The 27,154-nt window shown below is 38.0% G+C and overlaps 1 protein-coding gene across 6 annotated transcripts in view; it reads right to left on the minus strand.

The window, feature by feature from the left end:
• Positions 1-27,154, minus strand: part of FARS2 (phenylalanyl-tRNA synthetase 2, mitochondrial) — a 558,189-nt gene that overhangs the window by 269,738 nt on the left and 261,297 nt on the right. For all 6 annotated transcript variants that reach the window (XR_016018686.1, XR_016018687.1, XM_088791395.1 and 3 more), the window contains one exon: positions 12,353-12,513. Coding sequence is in view for 4 of the 6 variants with exons in the window: in XM_088791395.1 (XP_088647521.1) it covers positions 12,353-12,513 (161 nt within the window). In the remaining 2 variants the exon portion in view is untranslated. The remainder of the gene's footprint in view (positions 1-12,352; positions 12,514-27,154) is intronic.

Below are 27,154 nucleotides of genomic sequence, written 5' to 3' on the forward strand. Positions count from 1 at the left end.
AACTCAACGAGAATTTCAAATAAGAAATAGTAATCATTGGAAGGAGAACTGACTCTGGGTGATGAACACACAATGGGATTTATAGATGATGTAATACAGAATTGTACACCTGAAATCTATGTAATTTTATTAACAATTGTCACCCCAATAAATTTAATAAAAAAAAGAAAAGAAAAAAGAAATAGTAATCATAAAAAAGAACCAGCCTAAAATGAAGACTGCAATAACTGAAATAAAGAATGCACTAGAAAAAAATCACAAGCACACTAGATGAAGCAGAGGATCGATTCAATGATTTGGAAGACAAGATAGCAGAAAACACTTAATTGGAACAGTAAAAAAAAAAAAAAAAAGGAGGATAGTTTAAGAGACCTCTGGGAAAATATCAAGGGTAATAACATTCGTATCATAGCGGTACCAGAAAGAGAAGAGAGAAAGCAAGAAATTCAAAACCTATTCGAAAAAATGATAACTGAAAACTTTCCTAACCTGGTGAAGGACATAGATATACAAGTCCAAGAAGCACAGAGGGTCACAAACAAGATGAACCCAAAAAGGCTCCCACCAAGACACATCATAATTAAAATGGCAAAGGTTAAAGACAAAGAGAGAATCTTAAAAGCAACAAAAAAAGAGCAACTAATTACTTATAAGGGAGCTTCCATAAGATTGTCTTCTCAGCAGACATGTTGCAGACTAGAAGCGGTTGGCACAAAATATTCAAGGTGATGAAAAGCAAGGACCTACAACCAAGATTACTCTACCCAGGAAGGTTATCATTTAAAACTTAAGGAGAGATAAAGAGCTTCCCAGACAAGAAAAAGCTAAGAGAGTTCATCACCATCAAACCAATATTACAAAAAATGTTAAAGGCACTTTAAGAAGAAGGGGGGAAAAAGAACACAAATATAAAAAATGAAATGGCAATAACTATATATCTATTGACATATCTATCAATAATCACTTTAAATGTAAATGGACTAAATGCTCCAATCAAAAGACACAGGGTAGCTAAACGGATAAGAAAACAAGACGCCAGTCCAGTGGCTCAGACAGTTAGAGCTCCATGCACCTAACTCCAAAGGCTGCCAGTTCGATTCCCACGTGGGTCAGTGGGCTCTCAACCACAAGGTTGCCAGTTTAACTCCTCAACTCCCGCAAGGGATGGTGGGCAGCGCCCCCTGCAACTAAAATTGAACATGGCACCTTGAGCTGAGCTGCCACTGAGTTCCCGAATGGCTCAGTTGGTTGGAGCGCGTCCTCTCAACCACAAGGTTGCTGGTTCCACTCCTGCAAGGGATGGTGGGCTGTGCCCCCTGCAACTAGAAAATGGCAACTGGACCTGGAGCTGAGCTGCGCCCTCAAGGCTAAGACTGAAAGGACAACAACTTGAAGCTGAACGGCACCCTCCACAACTAAGATTGAAAGGACAACAACTTGACTTGGAAAAAAAGTCCTGGAAGTACACACTGTCCCCAATAAGGTCCTGTTAAAAAAAAAAGAGAGAAAACAAGACCCCTATACATGCTGTCTACAAGAGACACACCACAGATAAAAAGAAATACACAAACTTAAAGTAAAGGGATAGAAAAAGATATTTCACACAAATGGGAAGAAAAAAAGCTGAGGTAGCAATACTTATATTAGACAAAATAGACTTTAAAACAAAGACTATAATAAGAGACAAAGGACATGACATAATGACAAAGAAATCAATCCAACAAGAGGACATAACCCTAGTAAACATCTGTATACCCAACGTAAGAGCTTCTAAATACATAAAACAAATATTGAACAACATAAAGGAAGAGATCGACAGTACCACAGTCATAGTAGGGGACTTTAACACCCCACTGACACAAATGGACAGATTTGGCAGACTATCAAAATGGATAGAGCGATTTAAAATAATAAACAAGGCCAGATGAATTTAATTGATATTTTTAGAGCATTTCACCCCAAAGCAGCAGAATATACACTCTTTTCAAGTGTACATAAAACTTTTTCCAAGACAGACCACATGTTAGGCCAGAAAACAAGTTTCAGTATATTGAAGAGACTAAAATCATATCAAGCATCTTCTCTGAACACAAATGGTATGAAACTAAAAATCAATTACAAAAAAAGAAAAACACTCCAACACATAGATGCTACATAATATGCTACTAAACAATGAATGGGTTAACAATGAGATCAAGGAAGAAATCAAAAGATATCTTGAAACAAACTAAATTGAAAACACAATCTATGACTTAAACACTAAACACTAAACACTAATCTAGACAGAAAATCTATGGGACACAGCCAAAGTAGTTTTAAAGGAAATTCATAGTAATTCAGGCCTACCTCAAAAAACAATAAAAATTTCAAATAAACAATCTAACTTTACACCTAAGGGAACTGGAATAAGAACAGAAAAAAACAAAAATCCCAAACTGAATACAAAGAAGGAATTAATAAAGATCAGAGTAGAAATAAATGAAATAGAGGCTTAAAAAAATACAAAAGATCAATGATACCAAGAGACAGTTCTTTGAAAAGATAAACAAAATTAATAAATCTTTACCCAGACTCATCTAGAAAAAAAGAAAGTACCCAAATAAATAAAATCAGTAATGACAGAGGATAAGTGACAATGGATAGCACACAAATACAAAGGATTATAAGAAAATATTATGAACAATTATATGTCAATAAGTTGGACAATCTGGAAGAAATGAATAAATTCCTAGAAACATATCATCTTCTAAGACAGATGTATTTGAGCCAGAAAATGTGAGCCAACAGAATACTACAAATTAAATTGAATCAGTAATCAAAAAAATTCCCAACAAACAAAACTCCTGTACCAGATTGCTTCACAGCTGAATTTTACATAATATTCAAAAAAGAATTAACACCTATCCTTCTGAAACTATTTCAAAAAATTCAAGAGGAAGGAAAGCTGCAGCTCATTTTATGAAGCCACCATTACCATGTCCAAAACCAGACAAATACGTTACAAGAAAATAAAATTATAGGCCAATATCCCTAATGAACATAGATGCAAAAATACTCAAGAAAATATAAGCAAACCAAATTCAGCAATACATTAAAAACCACGATCAAGGGGGATTTATTCCTGGCATGCATGGTTGGTTCAATATCCACAAATCAATTAACGTGATACATCACATATAAAAATGAAAGATAAAAATCATATGATCATATCAATACATGCAGAAAATGTGTTTGAGAAAATCCAGCATCCATTGATGATATAAACTCTCAGCAAATTGGGAACAGAAAGAATGTATCTCAACATAATAAAGGCCATATATGACAAACCCACAGATAACATCATACTCAATGGGTAAAAGCAAAAAGCACTCTCCTTAAGAGACGGAAAAAGTAAAGAACCATATGATTTCACTGATATGTGGTATATAAAACTGAAAACAACAAAAGAACAAGACAAACAAATGAAGAAACAAAAACTCATACACACGGACAATAGTTCAGTGGTTACCAGAGGATAAGGAGGGTAACAGGGTGGTAGATGAGGGTAAAGGGGATCAAATATATGGTGAGGGAAGGAGAACTGACTCTGGGTGGTGAACACACAATGTGATATATATAGACGATGTATTACAGAATTGTATGCCTGAAATCTATGTAACTTTACTAACAATTATCACCCCAATAAACTTTAATTAAAAAAAAAGAGGAGGAACAAGACAAGGATGTCCACCTTCACCACTTTTTTTCAATATAGAATTGGAAGTCCTAGCCATAGCAATCAGACAAGGAAAAGAATAAAAGGCACCCAAATGTGAAAGGAAGAAGTAAAATTGTCATTATTTGCTGATGACATGATACTATATAGAAAGAAAACCCAAGAGTCCACCAAAAAACTCTTAGAACTGATAAATGAATTCAGTAAAATAACAGGATACAAAATTAATGTTCAGAAATCAGTTGCATTTTTATATACCAATAATGAACTGTCAGAAAGAGAAATCACACAAAAAAATCACATTTACAATTGCATCCAAAAATAAAATACCTAGGAATAAATTTAACCAAGGAGATAAAAGACCTACACTTGGAAAACTAAGACACTGAAGAAAGAAATTGAAGAAGATACAAATAAATGGAAGCATATACTCTGCTCATAGACAGGAAGAATTAATATTGTTAAAATGTCCATACTACCCAAAGCAATATATAGATTCAATGCAATCCCTATCAAAAATAGCAATGGCATTTTTCACAGAACTAGAACAAATTATCTTAAAATTTACATGGAAATACTAAAGACCCCGAATAGTCACAGCAATCTTGAGAATAAACAACAAAATTGGAGGTATCATGCTACCTGATATCAAACTATACTACACAGATATAGTAATCAAAACAGCATAAAAACAGACACATAGACCAATAGAACAAAATATAGAGCCCAGAAATAAACCCACGCTTATATGGTCATTTAATCAATGAGAAAGGAGGCTAGAATATACAGTGAGGTGAAGACAGTCTATTCAATAAATGGTGCTGGGACAATTGGACAGATACATGCAAAAAAATGAAACTGTACTACCTTCTTAAATCACATACAAGAATAAACTCAAAATGGATTAAAAACTTAAATGTAAGACCTGAAACCATAAAACTCCTAGAAGAAAACATAGGCAGTAAACTCTCTGACACTGCTGTTAGTTATATTTTTTTCTGATAGCTGTCCTCGGGCAAGGGGAAAAAAGAAAAATAAACAAATGGGACTACTTAAAAAAAAAAAAAAAAAAAAAAGAGAGAGAAAAAAGAAAAGAAAACAGTTTTTGCACTGCAAAGGAAACCATCAATAAAACGAAAAGACAACCTACTGAATCGAAGAAGATATTCATAATGCCCCTCTGATAAAGGCTTAATAACCAAAATTTATGAAGAATTCATGCAACTCAAGACCAGAAAAACAAACAAATAACTCAATTTAAAAATGGGCAGAGGACCTAAATAAACATTTCTCCAAAGAGGATGTACAGATGGCCCATATACATATGAAAAGATGCTCAATGTCACTAATCACCAGAGAAATGCAGATGAAAACCATAATGAGATATCACCTCATACCTGTCAGAATGGCCATCATCAATAAATCAACAAACAACAAGTGTTGGCGAGGATGCAGAAAAATAGGAACGCTGTGTAGTGTTGGTGGAATTGCAAATTGGTACAGCCAGTATGGAAAATGTTTTGGAATTTCCTCAAAAAATTAAATATAGAATTACTTTACGACCCAACAATTTCACTTCTGGGTATTTACCCAAAGACATCCAAAACACTAATTTAAAAAGATATATGCACCCCTATGTTCACTGCAGTGTTACTTACAATAGCCAAGATATGGAAGCAACCCAAGTGCCTATCAATAGACAATTGGATAAAGAAGAGGTGGTACATATATATATATAGTGGAATATTACTTCGCCATAAAAAAGAATAAAATCTTGCCATTTGCGACAACATGGATGGACCTACAGGGTATTATGCTACGTGAAATAAGTCAGACAGAGAAAGACAAACACCATATGATCTCACTTATATGTGGAATCTAAAGAACAAAATAAAGAAACAAACCAGAAACAGACTCATGTAGATAACAAATTTGACGGTTGCCAGAGGGGAGGGATGTTGGGCAGCTGGGTGAAAAAAGTGAAAGGATTAGGACATAAAAATTGGTAGTTACAAAATAGTCACAGGGATGTAAAGTACAGCATAGAGAACATAGTCAATAAAATGGTAATAACTACGTATGGTGTCATGTGGGTACTAGACTACAAGGAGGATCACTTCATGATTTATACAAATGTCTAACCACTATGCTGTACACCTGAAACTAATGTAAAGTATTCAATGTGAACTGTAACTGAAAAAACAAATAATCTGTTAAAAACTGGATTATTGAATATTCCATTGAATGTACGGAAACAGCGAGTTTTACTTGAAGAGCGGTGGCAGGAATACATACAACAAGGGCCCAAACATTCGGAATGAGCCCAGCATGGGGAGCTGGCGTAGGGGACCAAGATCTTTTGTACAGAAGAAGACACACTTACATGATAAAAACCACCTGCTTGCTCATCCACTTACGTCAAGCACCAATGTAGGTTGGGTAAAGAGAGCCACAAAACAGAAGCACTTAACTCAAAACAAATAAAATAAAAACCCAAGAATTAAGAACCACTCAATAACTTGAGTTTTCTACTTATTAGACTTAAACAATAGTTTTCAAGAAAGAGTGGCAGAGATGAGGCCTCGGGGGTGATATAAATCAGACAGTTTGCTAGCACCTGGAAGACTGCCGTCACAGCTCGATGGATTTACAAGACCATGGAGTCTATGCAGAGAAAGATGCCAGAGAAGCCAACAGAGCCTGAAGCATAATCTAGGAGGGCCTGAGGGAGCTGAGAGAAGAGAAATGTCTGCCTCCTGCCAGCCCTACACAAGAGGAGTCCCCAGTGGCTCCGAGTTTCCTGGCCAGAGAAGCCACAAGTTCACGACTGCCAGCAGGCCTTTTACCCCATGTTTCCTCCCCCTCTCTGGGGAAGAGTCTTGCATAGTATTATAGTCACGTTAAATATTCTTCTTAAGATAGGCCAGCAACAGTAAGTGACAAACTGAGTCTCTTATTCTTCTCATAAATAAATAACCATGAGCACTCTATACAAAGAGTTGAAAATTTGTAAACATTTTCATACTGTCTGTATTACGTATACCTAACAACGAATTCTGCTGTATTATACCTGAAGGCAAGCAATCTGCCATGAAGAAAATGGAATATACGAGGTCTGATAATCAAGTTCGTGAACTTGCTGCAATGATGTTGCTAACCTTTTTTGATATCAGAGGGATTATTCATTATGAATTTGTACCAACTGGACAGTTAACCAAGTTTACTATTTGGAAGTGCTGCAAAGGCTGCATGAAAGTTAGACGACCTGAAGTTTTCACCAACAGTTCATGGCTCCTGCATCACCAAAATGCACCAGCTCACACAGCACTGTCTGTGAGAGAATTTTTAGCCAGTAAACAAATAACTGTATTGGAACACCCTCCCTACTCACCTGATCTGGCCCCCAGTGACTTCTTTCTTTACCCAAAGATAAAGGAAATATTGAAAGGAAGACATTTTGATGACATTCAGGACATCAAGGGTAATACGACTGGTAGCTCTGATGGCCATTCCAGAAAAAGAGTTCCAAAATTGCTTTGAAGGGTGGATTAGGTGCTGGCGTCCGTGCATAGCTTCCCAAGGGGAGTGCTTTGAAGGTGACCGTAGTGATATTCAGCAATGAGGTGTGTAGCACTTTTTCTAGGATGAGTTCGCGAACTGAATTGTCCGACTTTGTACAAAGGTATATGTTATAGGCTGGATAGTGGCCCTTCCCCAAAGATGTCCGTGTCCTAATCCCTGGAACCTGTAAATATGTGACCATGTTACACTCAAAAAGAGCTTTACAGATGTGATTTGAAAGGATCTTGAGATGTAGAGATTATCTTGAATTATCTTGGTGGGCTCCATGTAATCACAAGCGTCCTCGTAAGAGGGAGATGAAAATTCAGAGAAGGTGATGTGACTACAGAGGAAAGGAGAGGGAAAAATGCAATACAGGCCCATGAGCGAGGAAGGAAGACAGCCCTAGGAGCTGGCAGGGGCCAGGGGATGGACTCCCCTTTGGCATCTCCAGAAGGACCAGCCCCGCCGACACCTTGACTTTAGCCCAGTCACACTGATTTTGAAATTCTGACCTCCACAACTAAAGTAATACAGACACATTGTTTTAAGCTACTAGGTTAGTAGTAACATATCAGCAATAGGATATTAACCACGAACATAATTAACAGATATCAATTATAAGTGAATAATAAGGAAATAGCTCCCTGTGATGTACAAATTACAAAGGAATTTACAGACATATACTTTTTCAGCAACCAAATACTAACTGCCCCAGTAAAGTAAATATAATGTGAGTTAGGTGCCCCTTTGTGCCTTCCACTTGTTGCGTCAGGGGAACGCTCCATCTGGGTGGCACCCGGACACTGACTCCCCAGTCAGCAGGAGTACACTCGGGAAGGCCTCGCCAGCCCCCCTGGTTGAACAATAGCTGACCCACAGGTGGAAAGCATGAAGAGGATCACGTAGGTTGTCCTGTGGCCGTAGTAACCTCATGTACATTGTGAAACTGCCGGAATCATGTCCCCCCGCCTTCTACCCTAGATAATGACCCTGAAACTTGTCATTCATTGTCCCATCCTTCCTGATTGTAATTGTTATGGCCTAGCACTCTTTCCTGACTGGTAATCTATTGGAAAAAACCCTATATAATTAGTGTTCTGGGGGAGCCCTGGTCGGAACTCTCCAACGGGGACGCTCGCCGGACACACCTGAAGCCAAGACGCTGTCTCGGTTCCCCAGCGCCTTGGAAACACTCTTCAAGTGGTGAGAACTCACTGTTACTCTTTGCCTTACTTTGCTGTATTCTGTCTATCTTACTTATTGCCTCATTTAATAAGTAGTGTTTTGCTGCCTCTACTCCATCTCAGTGTGCATGGTGAATGCGTATTCAACACCCAAATTCTATGGCCACTTAAAACGTAGCCCCTTGATGCTACAGCCCAATCAGAACTTTTTAAGTTGATTACACAAAGGCAACTATATTAATTATATAATAGTGCAGGTACATATACACTGATTTTCAACATGGAAGGCAGAAAAGAATTTTAAGATGTCACAATACAAAAGGCCTATAGTCTCTCCTGGGGTATCTCTGCATGTGCTAAGGGAAGAAAGTTGTGAGTACACTTAAAATTGTACACAAGCCACTAACTTGATTGCAATTGTTTTACTTGTGTGTGTGCCCAGCACAGAGCACAGCACTCGCTCTGGACCACGCTGCTGGTTTTACATCCGTGTTTGCCAATTAAATAAATGGCTGAATTAATGAAAAAGTGAGTGAGAAAAGCAGATCCTTCGCCAGGTTTTACTTTTGATTATTTAGCTGGGGCTTTATTCCAGATTAACTGAGAAGGACCTCGTTTAAAAATAAACAGCTTACTTTTTTTTTTTTTTTTTTTAAAGGGACTTAAGGCCATTAAAGATGAATGATAGGAGGTTCCAGTTTTGAAACAAGTCAGACAGAGGAAGACAAATACCATATGATGTCACTTATATATGGAATATAAAAAAAAGCAAAACAAAATAGAAACAGACAGATAGAGAATAAGCTGATGGTTACCAAAGGGTGGGGGCGGGGGATGAGAAACTTTTAAAAGGCCAAGAGATGAGGGTAAGGGGGATCGAATATATGGTGATGGAAGGAGAACTGACTCTGGGTGATGAACACACAATGGGATATATAGATGATGTAATACAGAATTGTACACCTGAAATCTATGTAATTTTACTAACAATTGTCACCCCAATAAATTTAATTAAAAAAATATATTAAATTAGTAATAGGAGGCTCCACTTTTGGTTAGGATGCAAAAGGTTGCAAAAAAATTTAAAAATCAGTCCCACTGTAACTCTGAGAAAACAATAAATTTAAAAATCTTATCTGTCATAAAAGCTATTGAAGCAATCTAGACATAAGTATAAATGAATGAAATTCCAGAGAGATGAGCCCCTCTAGGGTAAAGGGCTTTCACCACAGCGGCAGGAGCTGTCAGAAGAGCTAGCCTGCTCTTGGTAAAGAAACGTTGCCAGAGAAATGAGCCAAACTTTTATCAGCCAATCACTGGCTGGTGTAGCAGGCTGGCAAACAGAGAAACAGCTCACCCTCACTGCCAGCCAACTCTCCTCCATAATATTTTTGCGTAGCAAGCACTGGTGTGAAAGAAGATAGCACCCAGGTGGGACGCAGGGAGAGATGTTGCCATCTCACATGCACAGATCCCAAACTACTGCTGGGCCAGATCTCACCATCCAGAGGAAATCAAATAGGAGATCCTACTCCTGATTAGAACAGATATCTGGTGTAGTCAGCTTAGCTGCCTGACAGGAAAAAGAGTAAGGCTTTCCGAGTCACCTTCAGCTTCTGCGTTCTTTTAAATACACTTAAAAATTAAGACATTCGAGGGGCGGCAGGATGGCTCAGTTGGTTAGAGTGCGAGCTCTGAACAAGGTTGCTGGTTCAATTCCCACATGGGATGGTGGGCTGCGCCTTCCACAACTAGATTGAAAACAGTGAGCTGCCTCTGAACTGCTGGAGGGGCAGTCGGACAGCTCAGCGCAAGCTCTTAACAACAAGGTTGCTGGTTCAATTCCTATATGGGATGGTGGGCTGTGCCCCCTGCAACTAAGATTGAAAACTGTGACTGGACTTGGAGCTGAGCTGCGGCCTCCACAACTAGATTGAAGGACAACGACTTGGAGCTAATGGGCCCTGGAGAGACACACTGTTCCCCAATATTCCCCAATAAAAATTAAAAAAAAATTAAGACAATCGAAAAAGCAGGAAAAATATGACTCATAAGAAGAAAAAGATAATAATAGATAATTAATGGTTGGAATTAACAGACAAGGATTTAAAAATACCTGTTATGAATATGCTACAAAGTTTAAGGGAAAATGTACAAAACGGGTGAAAAGATGGAGAATTTCATCAGAGTAATAAAAACTCTAAAAAGGCAGCAAGCAGAAATTGTAGTAAAACTGGTGAGTACAGTGGAGGGTCTTAATGGTTAACTAGACACAATATAAAATATTAGTAAACCCAGAGATAGGACAATAAAAACCATCCAAAATAAAGCACAGAGTAGAAAAAGAAATCAATAATAAAAAACAAACCCCGAGCCATAGAACTCTATGGCAGAATTCCAAATGGTCTGATATACATGCATTTGCAGCCTGAATAGGAAAAACAGAGTAAGAGTGGAGTAGAATTGTTGGAAGGAATGTTAGATGACAATTTTTAAAGACAGTTGAAAGACATTAATCCAACACAATGAAACCCCAAGCAGGATAATAGACAGAAAATCCTACGTAGGTCAAACTGCTGGAAACAAAAGTAAAAAGATAAAGGCAGTGAAATAACATGTTTTAAGAGCTGAAAAGAAAAAAAAACACATAAAATCTCACAACTGAGACACCTATACCCTTTGAAAACATTCCTAAAAAATAAACGTAAAACAAAAGTATTTCCAGACAAACCCAAAGCTGAGAAAACTGATCCAGCACTATAAGAAATATTAAAAGTTCTTCAGGCTTAAAGGAAATAATCACAGAAAAAAATCAAGATCAGCAGAAAGGAATAATTAATGTGGGGTAAATATCAAGGGACATATAAAACAATATCGTTTTAAATTTCTTTAAAAGATAAATTAGCTACATGAAGCAAACAGAGCAATATACCGGGGTGCCAAAAAAATGCATACACATCACCTGTATTCATCTTTTGTTATCGGTATAAATTGTTTTATCAGTATAAAACAATTTTAGTATAGTTTTTTTCCTTTCTTAAAATACGTATACATTTTTTTTGCACCCTCTGTACTGTGGGATTAGAATATATGGAAAAGTAAAATATGACAATAGAAAAAGCAGGAGTAAATAGAATTACACTATTGTAAGATTAGCTGTTTCATGAAGTTGTGTAATAGGTACCCATGGTGAAGTGTGATGAATTAATTATGCATACTGTAATCTAGAATAACCACTTAAAAGTAATACAGAATGGTGAAACTAAATAGCAGTAAGGGTAATGAAATGGAATATACAAACAAACAGATAAACAAAAAAAAACCCCACAAAACCTCAATTTCCAAATAAAAAAGGGGGAAATGGGGGGAAATAAAGGATGATAGACTTAAACCCAAGAATATCCCACATCATTATATTAAATATAAGATATAGTCAACACTTCAATTAAATCTGGATTTAAAAGAAGATCCAACTCAATACTGTTTGCAAGAGACACACTTTTAATATAAAGACACGCAATAATAGTGAAGTGATAAAAAAGATATGAATTACAAACACTAATCCTAGGAAAGCCAATGAGTCTATATTAGTACCAGAAAAACTAAACTTAAAAAATATCATCAGATATGAAGATCGATATTTCATTATAATAAAATGGTCATCAACAAAGCCCCAAACTGGTTCTCTGCTTAGACTAATGAGCTTGATGAATGTCTTTTTCTCACATACAATTTCTGAAGGTTTATGAACTCTTGTGTGTTTATAGACTTCTCTCTTCAAATTCATATTATTTTTAAATTCAATAAATTTCTTTTCAAGTACACTCCCCCCTCAGTTCTTGATAACCAACTGCATCATGATTGGCTTGATTCTTGAGTGTCATCGTACCTGAAATGTCACCTTCTGGTTGATGTCGGACAAGCGGAACTGCTTCAGGAAGCGCTCATCCTCGCTCCAGAAGAGACGGATATCGGGGATGTCATAGAGAATCATGGCGAGTCTTTCCAATCCCAGGCCAAAGGCCCAACCGATCCTATCCTGGGCACCAGCTACAATAAGGAAACAAAGCAAAACAATGGGTTTAAAATCATCAAGACTTCACAGGCGCCTCCCACTTCCTGGTAACTAGCCAACATCGGGGGAGCGCCTACCAGCGGCCAGACACAGGGGAGGGGCTGTGGGGGCGTCAGGGAGGCCTCGTCTAATCTCAGGGTTTCTTTGCTTCCCACAGCCCCTCCTCCCCTCAGTGAGCCACTCTGGAGCGACTGTCTCTAATACTGTCTTTCATTTCTGATTAAATACGAGGCTCTTTTAAGCCCTGGTTCCTACCTGTGAGATATGATTTTTCTGTGATCCTTGTCTGCCCCGATTCAAACATTTAGCCTACCACATTCAGGTTAAAAAATCCCTAAGTGGCTCACTAAGTAGGCAGATGTGTTGAAAACATGCCATGGTGAACCGTTAACATTCAGAAAATGCAAGTCAGGCTTCGAGAACTGCCCGTTACAATCAAATACAAGTCTTACTCAGAAGAGCTACCTCTGCCACACAGAGTGAGCAGGCCGAGGTGAAGTGCGTGTCTAACAACACTCACTCCGAAGGGCTGTTCAGATTGCGGCAAGGCCGTGAACACAGAGTGCTTATCTCACTTACCTGAGGCAGAGTAAGACAGAAGACAAACCTCTGTATGAGAGATGAGACAGCAGTTCATACTGCTGGAAAAGCTTATGGAAAGACTCATGGAAGGAACATAATTTCAACCTGACACTAAAGAACGGGCAGGATCCTGAGACAGCCTCCAGATTCCTAGCCCTGTGCCCTGTGTAAGCCTCTCCCTCGTACGTGGGATTTCACTCCTGTGATTAGGTTACTTTGTGTAAGAGTCCATCTCAGCAAACTAGAGAGCTTCCCCTGCTGCCTAGGAGAAGTGAGCCGACGTGGCTAGCACAAGGGGCTGAGCGGACCCCCGCAGTCAGCAAGAAAGCGGGAACCTCACTCCCACAATCATGAGGCAATGAATTCTCCCAACAGCCTGAAGCTCAGAAGAGGACCCCGAGTTTCCACATGAGAACATAGCCCTGCTGACACCTTTGTTTCCACCTGTTGAGACACTGAGCTGGGGACCCAGTCGAACCATACCCAGACTCCTGATGCAAGGAAACTGTGACATGTTACACCTGTGATGTTTTAAGCCACCGAATATAAGATCAATTTGTTACCCAGAAAAAGAAAACTGTATGGGTCCAAAATGTGGAGAAAAGGAAAAGGATGTTCCAGACTGAAGGAACCCCTTCAGTAGTGAGGTATGGAGACGCAGCAGAGGAAGGTTTGGAGTTGACTCTGGAAAGAGATGGTGCACAGCTGGGCCAGGTAAGACACCGCGGGGGAGGACCTGTCTCTGGCCAGGTGATGCCACCTTATACATTTACCACTTACGAATAACAGGGACAAACGTATGTTAATAGAAGCCACGGGGAAGTGTGAGCCTCATCGAATGATTTCTTTAAAAGATGAATGAATAAAAATATACATGAGATCACAAAAAGAAAGATGCAGAGGGGGAGGATGGCTCAGTCGTGGGAGGGAAAATGCCTGAAAGGAAAGTATCTGGCTAAGTGCAGAGCACACCTGCGTCCCAGAGTAAGAACGAACACGCAGGCGAGGAGGAGGAAAGGGACCCGTGTCACCACCCAACAACGGGGTCGTGACAATGTGTGCACGTCTCCTGACCAAGTGATCAGCTGCCTGAGACAGAGGTGAGGAGCGAGGCAAAATACGTGAGAGTAATTTATATTGATGAATGGAAATCTTTTTTAAAAAGCTCGTGGCTAATTAAAGACATGAAAATTAACATAACCATGATATACTGGTTTTTTATCCACTAGAAGAATAATTTTTTCTCTAAATGACATTGCCGAGGCCCGGTTCCAGCACATCAGGTATTGTGTGGCTCCAGTACCATCATTCATTGCTGGTCACACTATGTATTTTGATAACAATTTGGAAAAATAACATGGTAACACATATAATGATCTATAAAAATGCTCATACTCTTTATCCTAATGATGCCACTCAGGAATTGATCCAAGGAAATAATTCAACAAAATGAAAAAGATAAGTGAAGGAAGATGCTCAGAGCAGTATTACTCATAAGAGCAAAAACATGGAAGCAACCTAAGTAACCCAAATTAGGGACTGCCTTAAAAATTACAGTACATTTTAATGTAGTTACTAAAAATCATAGTTATATGAATATTTATTAAATGACAGACTACAAGAAATTATGAAAAATATCTATCACAGAATGAATATGTACTATGATACTGCTATGTAATATAGGTACAAATTAAGATTGTAATGTAAAAAACAAAAAGAACAAAATGTGTTCAAGGATTATAATGGGTAATAGTTTTAAAATAACTTTTAAAACATTTTTTCTATAAATGTCAGTCTTTTCAAATAAAAAATAATAAAGATAGGTGGTAATGTTAACATTACTTTGTAAGGAAGACTTTTCCCTCAATTATTAAATATTCAAGATATTAATATAATTTTTAGATAAAAGCAAACAACTAGAGCTCAATATCTGTAACTGAATGAGCAGCAGATTTAGGGTATTTGATTTTTATTTAACATCTAGCAATTTTTTTTAGTATCTTAGCTTTTGCTCCTTTCATCACTTACCTCATTTGCTTTCTCATCCCCCAAAACTATTTCTAACGAAAGAACAAAAATAACAGAGCCCCTAAAAGTAGGTAAGGAAGAGAGCAACAATCTAATTTTTAATAGGGCAAAAAGACTATAAAGACATTCACAGAAAACAAAAGAAAAATGACCCTTAAGCAAATGAAAAGCTTACTGAAGAAAAATGCAAGATAAAAATGCACCAAGTTACCATTTTTTACTTACTAGTTTGGCACAGTAGCTAAAAACATTTGATGATAAAACAACTGAGAGCAAAGCCAAGGGAAACAAGCACTCATACATTGCTGGTAGGTTCCTATGTGTGTTTTCACCTATTGGCCTAAGGAGTGCAATATATGGGTAGCCATCAAAATTACAGATGCATATGCCATCTGGTTACTTTATCTACTACTAGAATGTATCCTACTTATGGGAAATTATGACTATATAAGGCTATTTACTGTAGTATTGTTTATAATAGCAAAAGACTGTATACAACCCAAATGTCCATCAATAGGGAACTATGTTATGTCTATACAACGGAATATGAAAGTTTGTGAGAGGTTTCAAAAACTAAAAGCAACAGCTTTTTTTTTGCTTTTTTTTTCTAATTTAGGGGTGGGTGGGAGAGAACTTAGCAATGGAGGGCAATGGGGAGACTTTATACTATATGCCTGTTTATACAAAGAGCGACAAGAAATATTTCAGATAATAGAAACGTTTAAGGCTAGATGAAATATAGCAAAGTTTTCTGTTTATTTTTAAGAGGTTATAAGAAAAATAAACTATTCCTCTTCTGTCACACTGATGCCAAACTTTCAGGAAAATCACATGATTAGTAACAATGGATCTGCATGTTCCCATTACAGCCTGAATCAAGTCTCTTTCTTTCTGTAAGAGCCAATACATTTCTAAACCCAGAAAATCAATGTCAATACCTGTAGGAGTTTCAAAAAATAACCTCAAATTCCTTAACACCGTTCCCCTTGAATCTCAGTGCGGGGACGTGATGCTATGTGACTTCTGAAATTATGAGAAAAAGCCACACAACTAACATCTGTTTTTCTTGGAAGACTTGCTCTCCAGACACTTCTTCTCAGGATTCACCTTCTAGAACATTCTTTTGGGACCAGCTGCCATGTTCTCAGAAGGTAAAGCTGCCATGCTCTAATATAGAGAGGCTGTCCTAGCTTTAACGGGAGGCATTTGAGTGAGGCAGACCCATGAGGATTCCCAGCCCCAGCTCTCTGAATCACTTCACTTACGGAAGTCTTCCCAGCTGAGGCCTCAGGTATTACGGATGAGAGACAAATCCTCACCACTGGGTCCTGGCCGAATATGTGGCCACAGATAATAAAATGGTAGCTCTCTTATGCCATTAAGTTTGGAGTTTTTTTTATTATTCAACAAGCGGTAACTAGAACATTTCCCTTGCTAAATCATTCTGGGGTTTGCTTTCTATTACAAACATTTCCCATTATGGTAAAACTAAGGCTAACTAACCTGCTGCTACAAGTTCATATATTCAAGATATAAAAATGATGCAAATAAAGACTAAGCAGGGTTCCAGATAGAAGAGATCAGAAGTTAAGAGTTTAAAACAGAGTGAATCCTCTATATTGCAGCACCTCATATATGCCGTAACATCAACTGTCATAATGCCAAAGGCCACGCCACTTCATGTCACTGACTATCCTGGCCATTCTACAGACAAAACTGTCCTACGCCAAGGCTCCCTAACACCCCTTCTCCAAGTACTGCTTTTCATCTTATTTCTCCATCTTGGTGAATAGGATCGTCATCCATTTAGTTACTCAGTGAATTTTAACTCCAAACACTACCTCATTTCAGATAGAGACCTTTATATCTCAGAATTTCTCTCAAAACTACCCCTTCATTCTAGTCCCCCTGTAACTGCAGACTTGCGTCTTCAACAAACATCTCTCACCTGGAGACACACCCAAGTCTGTCTCCCTATCCAGTCCTTTGGTGATAGTGCCACCAATTTTCTTTCTAAAACATAAATCTGAACACTGTCACCAGCAGATGTGTAAGACAATGTATGACTTATCTCAAAGAGCCATATTTGACATTTTGTTGTTTTTATTTTGCAGTTACTATTTTTTTCTAAAACATAAAAAATACTTAAAATTATTTCACATATCCACATTCACTCTAGCTGAACTTGAACACTCAGGGAACCAGAAAATTAGATGTACAAAGTCCAGTTGGAAATATGCTTCATTACAAGTTAAATACTAGCACTTTGGTTATTACTTAGCATCAAGAAAATAATAAAGATAATAGAAACATAGCATTCAACTATAAACTACAGATAAATTGGGAGCACTGGTTTATAGTGAAGAACTTACAAAAAAAAATTCCAACACATCACTGCCTGTTACCTTTGTCATAAATAAACTTATGCACATGACACTACTCAACAATAGAATTCACATTATTTTCAAGTGCAGACGGACCATTTGCTAACATAGAACATATTCTCAGACACAAAACAAATCTCAAAATATTTTAAAGGATTGAAATTCACAAGGAATGCCCTATGTATGAAGTGAAAATAAATCAGAAACCAACAGTATAAAAATATATGAAAAGAATCCCCCAAATATTGGGACATTAAACAGCATATTTTTAAATAACCCACAAATCAAAGAATAAATCACAAGAAAAATTAGAAAATACATGAAATGAATAAAAATTAAGATACAACACATAAATATACATGAAATGCATCTAAAGCTGTGATTCAAAAGAAACCTTTAGTGTTAAGTGCTTATATTAGAGAAGAAGAAAGGTCTGAAATCAATGATTTAAGCTTACCTGTAGAAACTAGAGAAACAAAAGAAAATTAAGAACAAACTACGCAGAACAAAGGGGGAGATACAGGATAAGTGATAAAATAGAAACAGAAAAATAGAGAAAAATGATGAAAACAAAAACAAGTTTTTTGTAAAGATCAATAAAATGGATAAACTGCTAGTCAGATTAATAAGAAAAAGAGAGACAGAAAACACAACTGCCAATGTCAGGAATAAAAGATAGAACCTCATTAAAAAACAGATCCTAGAGACATTAGAAAGATAATAAGGGGATATTATGAATAACCTTATGCTAACTATATCAACAACTATTCAACAACCTACATGAAATGGACAAATTCCTCAAAAGAAACAAACTACCAAAGATCATTAAGAAGAAACAGATACCCTATATTAATTAAAGATATTGAATATGTAGTTAAAAACCTTTCCACAAAGAAAACTAGAGTTCCAGATGGTTTTACTAATGAATTCTATCACAAGAAAGAAATAGTACTAATTTGACAAAATTCTTCCAGAAAGAAAATAAAAATTCTAAGGCCAGGATTACCCTTATACCAAAACCAAACAAAGACATTACAAGAAAACTTCAAACCAATATGTCATGAACATGGAAGACAAAAACAAAAAAAAATCTTTAACAAAATATTAACAAATTGAATCCAGCAATACATGACAGGACGCTACATCATAACTGGATTTATCCCAGGAATGCAAGGTAAGCTCCACATATGAAAAAAATCAGTCAATGTAATTCATTATATAGGCAGATTAAAAAAGAAAACACACGATACAGAAAAAGCAACTGATGAAATTCAACATCCATTCATTACAAAAACTCAGAAAATGAGGAACATAAGGAACATCTCCAATCTGATAAAAGATATAATAAAAAACCAACAGCTAATAATATTATACTCAATGTGAAAAGACTGGTTGCTTTGCTCTCAGTGTCAAGTTAAAGACAAAAATGTCCACTCTCACTATTTCTATGTCTATTAACCTGAGTTCTAAGATGTTGAAAAAAGGGTAAAGCAAAAGAAAAAACAAAACAGAATAACAGAATGGAAAGGAAAAAGTAAAACTATCTTTATTTGTAGATGGCATGGTTGTCTATATGAAAATTCCTAAGGTAACTAATAGGTGAGTTTAGGAAGATCACAATATACAAAAATCCATTGTACGAAGTCAGACAATTAAGTTCGCGAACTCATCCTAGAAAAAGTACTACATACCTCATTGCTGAATATCACTAGGGTCACCTTCGAAGTTCTCCCCTTGGGAAGCTGTGCACCGAAGCCAGCACCCAGTCCACCCTCCAAAGCAATTTTGGAACTCTTTTTCTGGATGGCCATCAGAGCTGTCATCGTATTACACTTGATGTCCTGAGTGTCATCAAAATGTCTTCCTTTCAATATTTCCTTTATCTTCTGGTAAAGAAAGACGGCATTGGGGGCCAGATCAGGTGAGTAGGGAGGGTGTTCCAATGCAGGTGTTTGTTTACTGGCTAAAAACCCTCACAGACAGTGCCGTGTGAGCTGGTGCATTGTCATGATGCAAGAGCCATGAGTTGTTGGCAAAAAGTTCAGGTCATCTAACTTTTTCACGCAGCCTTTTCAGCACTTCCAAATAGTAAACTTGGTTAACTGTTTGCCCAGTTGGTACAAATTCATAATGAATAATCCCTCTGATACCAAAAAAGGTTAGCAACATCGTTGCAACCAGTTCGCAAACTTAATTGTTAGACCTCGTGTGCATGGCTCATGGGCCTCAGTCCCACCTGGCTGTCAGGAAGGATGGGCCCAGGGCCTTTTCTGAAGACAGGAGACTGGTTCTGTCTGAGAGGATGCAATGCTAAGACCAGCAAGGGGACCATCAACCACCTGAAGGCCTAACCCCCTGTGTGTCAAAGATTAAAGACTAGACTTTCATTGGGAGCAGGGAGCAGTTGGACCGCAGCTTCCTGCCACAGTTCACAACCTCTGATTCTCAACAATCATTTGTATTACAAAGTGTACCTGTGGCAATCAAGTACCATGGGAGTGTGCAAGAAAAGATATGACACCTATTTGCTGAGCTGTACCAAATTTTACCTTTGAAACACTTTGGTTTGGTCCCATCTAGATTTGCTTCTGAATTGCACCCCTGCTTTTGCAGGAAACCCCTTGTCAAAGGGTGCTGATAGCTATATCACCAAGTTTTTCTGTGAGACCTTATGAAATAAATTGAATTCAGATCTAAGAAAATGGGAACACAAAAAGCTTATTTCTCCTGAACAACTGGATTGTTTTTCATTTTAGGGATACCCCAAGTTAGATAATCGATCATAACTCACTCTTTACTTTGGCCTCATGGAAGCTTACAGCCAACCACGCTGGTCCCCTCTACAACTGTACAAAGGTTCAGGATACATGTCTCTGTGTGCCTTTTGTCCCACTTTTATTTATTTTATCCTTATTTCCTCTTTGTCCTGATTATCTCTACTATTTATTTTATCCTCTGGTACATACTTTTATACGGCACTTCAAATTCTTTATGGAAGAAAGTGAACCATAAATAACCAGACACTTAAAGATACTGTCAGCCAGGACAAGTCTAATTTTCAGATCGTTGGCACTCCTCAGCTGTAATTTGTTGCCAGGTGCTCAAGGACTGACAGGGGTTTAGGCAATTCTTTTTCCCCATTCCAATTTCGGAGGGTTCCAGTAAACTGGAGTCCACAGAGGAGAAAACTGTGAAAAAAAATCCTTAATTAAACAGAATATTCAGGGTGGGTAGCAATTAGGTGTTCTGATACATGTAATTCAGCATCCCATGTAGGAAAAACTTTCGTTTTTGTTGTTGTCGCTGAAAATCTTTCTAAGAGGGTCAGGCCATATAGGGAAGCAAACTAATTGTGAGCTAACAGTGAATGGATGGGTAAGTCTAAAAAGCAGAAGAGGAGAGAGGGGGTGGGTAGCAATAGAAAAGAGGACAACAGTAAGGAACCATCAGTCTGAAAGTGGAGAAACCAAGTTGATCTTAGAGCCTGAAACCATCTAATCCCATGAGTTGTTCCTTGTACAGCAGATAGCCCGCCAGGCTCCGCCTCAACAGCTGCAGAAAGAGAAGCACTAGCAAACACGAGACCAAAGCACTGCTCAAGACTATGCATACGGCCTCTGGTCTGCATCTCCAAAGCAGAGACCCACGGGGATGGGCATCTCAGAGTGAGAATGGCTGCGGTGGGTGTGGGTTGCAATGGGCAGTAAATAGCATTGGGGAACAACTGAAACGGTTGTTACAGCTCAACACCATATCTGTGAAGGTGCAGGACCTCTGTGCTGTCTGTGGAAGGCAATGGGGGTAGGGCGACGTGGAGATATGTCTCAAACCTCCACCCCAAAGGTCCTTAGAAAAGTTACTGTGCTGTGCGGAACAGGTCACATCACCACACATGAGAAAGGTTTGAGGATGGGCAGTTGTTGACTGTGAAACAGGTCTTTATAAAAAAACGAGTGTCTGAGCTGAACCAAGGCAAGTGAAGCCTACACGCCTTCAGATCAAGTGTGGGTACCTTGAGCCATAGAGAAAAGGTTACATTATACAGTGATATTTCTGTCCGGCAATGAAAGAAAGTGAGGAATTGGAGAATACTTTAAAAATTACAAACGGTATGTTATGTGTAAGTGATAATCCCTCAACTGCTAAGAAAATGTACCTTCTCATACCAATCCTTTCTGAAGGCTAGAAAGCACGTGGCGTTAAAATGGACTCAGACTTAACTTCCAGTTAAAAGAAGCTGCTACAATGAGAAGATCACTCTCAGTCTTCCATCTGAAGCCGCAAAAGGAGATTTACTTTATGTACAATTTTTGATCGATGACTTATTTAACTTTTGGACACTATGAGGAAAAAAATCCTTGCTTCAAACATAATTTAAAGCAGACTGCATGTAGAAGCCAAAACACATCAATTTTTCAGATGCAATACACAATGTTTAATTTTTCCTGTGATTGGTGCTATATATGAGAATATAAAGGTGTTCGAGTATCAACAAATTGATATTCTGCTTTCCTAGCCTCCTTATGCACCTGCTTCCTAATCTTTACTATACTAATAACAGGTAGAACATATACTTGGCCGCTTACTCAAAGCAATGGAATTCCCAATAGACATTCCTATTTGTTCAGGAATGTCTGAACATAAGAATGGAGAAAGACGAATTAAAATGAAGGATAATAAAATATACTTTCAGAGGGGCTCACTGAAAGAAAACTACAGAGCAATAGCCCTTAAGAATACAGATACGAAAATTCTCAATTAATTTCTAATAATTCAAATTCGTTAGAAAATTAAAAGAATTATACACCATGACCACGCGGGATTTATCCCAGGAATGCAAGGGCGGTTCAAAATTCAAAGTAGTATACCATGTTAATAGAATGAAGGAAAAAAACCTGTGGTCATCCCAATTGATGCAGTAAAAGTATCTGACAAAATCCAACAGTCTTTCATGATAAAAATGCTCAGTAAAATAGGAATATAAGTGTACTTCCTCAATAATAATAAAGGCTATGTAATGGGAAAACACACACCCACAGCTAACATCATACACAATGGTAAAAGAATGAAATATTTTTCCCTAAGATCAGGAGTAAGACAACAATACCTACTATCACCACTTCTATTTAACACAGCACGAGAAGTTCTAGCCAGAGAAATTATGCAAGAAAAATAAAGGACATCAAAACCAAAAAGAAGTAGGGCCAGCCCAGTGGCTCAGGCAGTTAGAGCTCCATGCTCCTAGCTCTGAGGGCTGCCGGTTCGATTCCCACATGGGCCAGTGGGCTCTCAACCGCAAGGTTGCCAGTGCAATTCCTCGAGTCCCGCAAGGGATGGTGGGCAGCGCCCCCCGCAACTAAGATGGAACACGGCACCTTGAGCTGAGCTGCCTCCTGGATGGCTCAGTTGATTGGACCACGGGCTCTCAGCCACAAGGTTGCCAGTTCAATTCCTCAACTTCCGCAAGAGACGGTGGGCTGCGCCCCCTGCAACTAAAATTGAACACAGCACCTTGAGCTTAGCTGCCGCTGAGCTCCCAGATGGCTCAGTTGGTTGGAGTGCATCCTCTCAACCACAAGGTTGCCAGTTCGATTCCTCGACTCCCGCAAGGGATGGTGGGAAGCGCTCCCTGCAACTAGCAATGGCAACTGGACCTGGAGCTGAGCTGCGCCCTCCACAACTAAGATTGAAAGGACAACAACTTGACTTGGAAAAAAGTCCTGGAAGTACACACTGTTCCCCAATAAAGCCCTGTTCCCCTTCCCCAATAAAAATCTTAAAAAAAAAAAAAAAAAAAAAAAAGAAATGAGCTATCAAGCTATGAAGACATGGAGGAAACTTAAATGCGTATTACCAAGTGAAAGAAGCCCATCTGAGAAGGCCACCTACTGCATGATTCCAAGTATGTGACATTCTGGAGACAGTAAAAAGATCAGTGGTTGTCCAGGGTTAGGGTGGAGTCAGGATGAGTAGGCAGAGCGCAGAGGATTTTTAGGGCACTGAAAATACTCTGTGTTACTGGAATGATGCATACATGTCATTCACTGTACATCTGTCCAACCTCACAGAATATACAACATCAACAGGGAACCCTAAGGTAAACTACAGACTTTAGATGATTATGACGTGTCAATTTAGGTTCATCAATTGTAACAAATGTTGTACTCTCATGGGGAATGTTGATAATGGGGGAGGCTGGACAGGGATATATGAGGCACCTCCGTACCTTACTCTCAATTTTGCTGTGAAACTAAACCTGCCGTAAAAATAAATAAATATGCGGGATATATAAAGAACTCCTACAGCTCAATAAACAAAACAAACAATCCAATTTTAAAATTGGAAGATGACTTGAATAGATATTTCTCCAAAGCAGACAGACATACAAATGGCCAACAATCACATGAAAAGATGCTTAATATCGTAAGTCATTAGGGAAATGCAAACCCAAACCACAACGAGATACCACTTCACACCTACTGGGATGGCTACAATACAAAACAAACAAGTCAGAAAACAAGTGCTGCCAAGGACGTGGCGTAGTGGAACCCAAGTGCACTGCTGGTGGGAATGCAAAACGGTGCAGCTGTTATGGAAAACAGTTTGGTGGTTCTTCAAAAAGTTAAACATAAAATTACCATATGACCCAGCAATTCTCTCTCTGTCTTGACCAACAGATCTATATATTGTATATAGACACACACATAAATAGATATTTATAGATACATAGATACACATATACGTATGTCCAAGAAGAACTGAACAAAGGAACTCGAGACAGCGGTATGCCAATGTTCATAGCAGCATTATTTACAATAGCCAAAAGGTGGGAACAGCTCAAGTGTCCGTTAACAAGAGATGAATGGATAAACAAAATGTGGTGTATACATACAATGCCTTGTTATCAGCCCTAAAAAGGGATGGGGTTCTGACACATGCTACAGCATGGATGAACCTTGAAAAAGATATGTTCAGTGAAGGAAGCCAGACACAAAAGGATACATGTTGTATTCATTTCACTTATGTGAAATATCAAGAGCAGGAAAATTCATGGAGACAGCAGTATTAGAGGTTACTAGGGGCTGGAGGGGGAGATGGGGAGTTACAGCTTAAGGAATACATAGTTTCTGTTTGAGGTGATGAACACATTTTGGAAATAGTGGTGATGGTTGCACAACATTGTGAATGCAATTAATGCTACTGAATTGTATATTTAAATTTGGTTAAAACGGAAAATTTTACACATTTTACTACATAAAAACAAAATTTCACAGAGGCTAAACATTTACAAAGTTTGAAGAAAATTTCTGTGTAAATTTTCTTTTTAAAAGGAAAACATTTTTTTTTCCTCATTACCACATCCATCTCTGAAAACACTGAGATCCCCAAACTGAGCCATTATGCAGCCAATTACTTCAGTGGACCTCAGCTTCTTGCTCCATAAAATGAAAGAATAGCAATACTAGAGCATTTCAAGTTCCTTCCAGCTCTTCACAGTCTAGGACTTGGCTCGGTTTATAAATAGTTAACTAAGGTTCCAGTTTAAATAAACTTTCAATGAAATACGAGCTACTGCAAAATAATTTTGTTTAATATTTAACAACTTCACCAACTGCTCTCTCCTCTGGCCACCTGGTCTCTTTGATCCTTCAGACACACAGGTACACCCAACTCTGCACCCCTGCTCCGACGTAACGCCCCCTGGGAGTGGTCTTTCCTCCACCGGCTCCACCTGCATCAGATCTCCGCTCCAATGTCACCTTCTCCATGAGGCTGCCCTTACAAGCCCCTTACTCTGCCCTGTTTTTTCAGAGAATGTTACCTTGTAGGATACTATAAGTTTCTGTACTTATTTTAGTTATGTCGTTTACTGTCAGACTCTGCTGCCAGCCTATAATTCATGAAGTCAGGATCTTTGCTGGTTTTCATCACTATTACATCTCGAGGCTTAAAAACAGTGTCTGGCATGTAAGTAAGTGCTCAGATATTTGCGAGAACATGAGTGAATGGTATGGAAGGCTAGGTTTACAGATTTTTGCACTTTTTAATTTACTTGCTTCATTTACATGGGGAGTATTATGAAGAATTTCATACTTACAATAAAGTTTTCAATACAGGCAGTGACCCTTTAATTTTGTATATGCGAAATATTTCATCATATTATAAGGTGATATTGTAACAGTAGTGCTATTAGAGACGGCATTTCTGAAAAGACATCTCAGGAAAGAGAGAATGGAACACAAAAAAGGAACAACGGGGAGAAAAAAGAATATTCAATTCACTCATCTACCTGCATCCCGGTTCACTGCGCTTACTCTGTGCAGGGGAACAGCAGGCACACGGTCGCAAGCTCCGTGAGACCTAGGATCCTATCACTGCTTCTGCTTCAATATTCCATCTTTCTATTTCATTTTCCTTCCCGATGACTGAACTCTTAAAATGCAAATAGCTCCTGCATCCTGAGGTTTCTGCTCATAGGTTGTTTTGTTGCAAAGCCAATGGTCAAATTAAAACTTTAAATTATTACATATTGAAAAAAGATTTCTCTGTTATATTATGTTTTTCCTTCCCTGTCAATAGGGGCTAATTTCTAGGACTTCTTTAACTTAATGAACTGACACTTTCCCGAAATAACTGCTACAAGTAATACTGAAACAACCTACCATGTTTCCCCAAAATTAAGACCTAGCTGGACAATCAGCTCTAAAGTGTCTTTTGGAGCAAAAATTAATATAAGACCCAGTATTATATTATATTATATTATATTATATTATATTATATTATATTATATATTATATTATACCATACCATACCATACCATACCATACCATACCATACCATATTATATTATATTATATTATATTATATTATATTATATTATATTATATTATATTATATTATATTATATTATATATTATACCTGGTCTTATATTATAGTAAAATAAGACCGGGTCTTATATTAATTTTTGCTCCAAAAGACGCATTAGAGCTGATGGTCCAGCTAGGTCTTATTTTTGGGGAAACACAGTAGGTTTTTCAGTATCACTTGTAGTAGTTATTTTGGGAAAATGTCAGTTCATTAAGTTAAAGAATGATCTGTGATGTCTGGAGCTATAACATTCATAATACAGGGTGCCAAAAAATGTATATGCATGACTTGTATTCATTTTTTGTTATCGGTATATATTGAATAGTACAATTTTAATAGTTTTTCTTTCTTAAAATGTGCCTACATTCTTTTGGCACCATCTGTACTCCAGAACTGTACCAATTACAAAGCATTTCTCCCATTTCCTCCAGACTTTGATCCTCCCAGTGATCCTAAGGGAATGGCGGGCTGGTATCATCATCTATGTTTGAAAAATAAACGTCATTTAAGCAGATCACACAGATACTGGGACTCAAATCTATGTTGTTGTTCTTTTTTTCCCCGACTTCATATATATCCAGTGAATGTTGCATGTTCAGACATTATCTTAGAGAGGCTGTATTCAAAGTATTTCAAAACATCAGAAAGATCCACGTACACCTGTGTGCTTTCTACTTCATGATTGCCAATTTCCTGACCAACTTGATCATTGCTCCGTGAAAGCTCGTAAAATGGCTTGCATACGTAGGTGCT

The sequence above is a fragment of the Rhinolophus sinicus genome, chromosome 14 (genome assembly GCF_057876585.1).
Source record: "Rhinolophus sinicus isolate RSI-liver-muscle chromosome 14, RSI-T2T, whole genome shotgun sequence".
Taxonomy (NCBI): domain Eukaryota; kingdom Metazoa; phylum Chordata; class Mammalia; order Chiroptera; family Rhinolophidae; genus Rhinolophus; species Rhinolophus sinicus.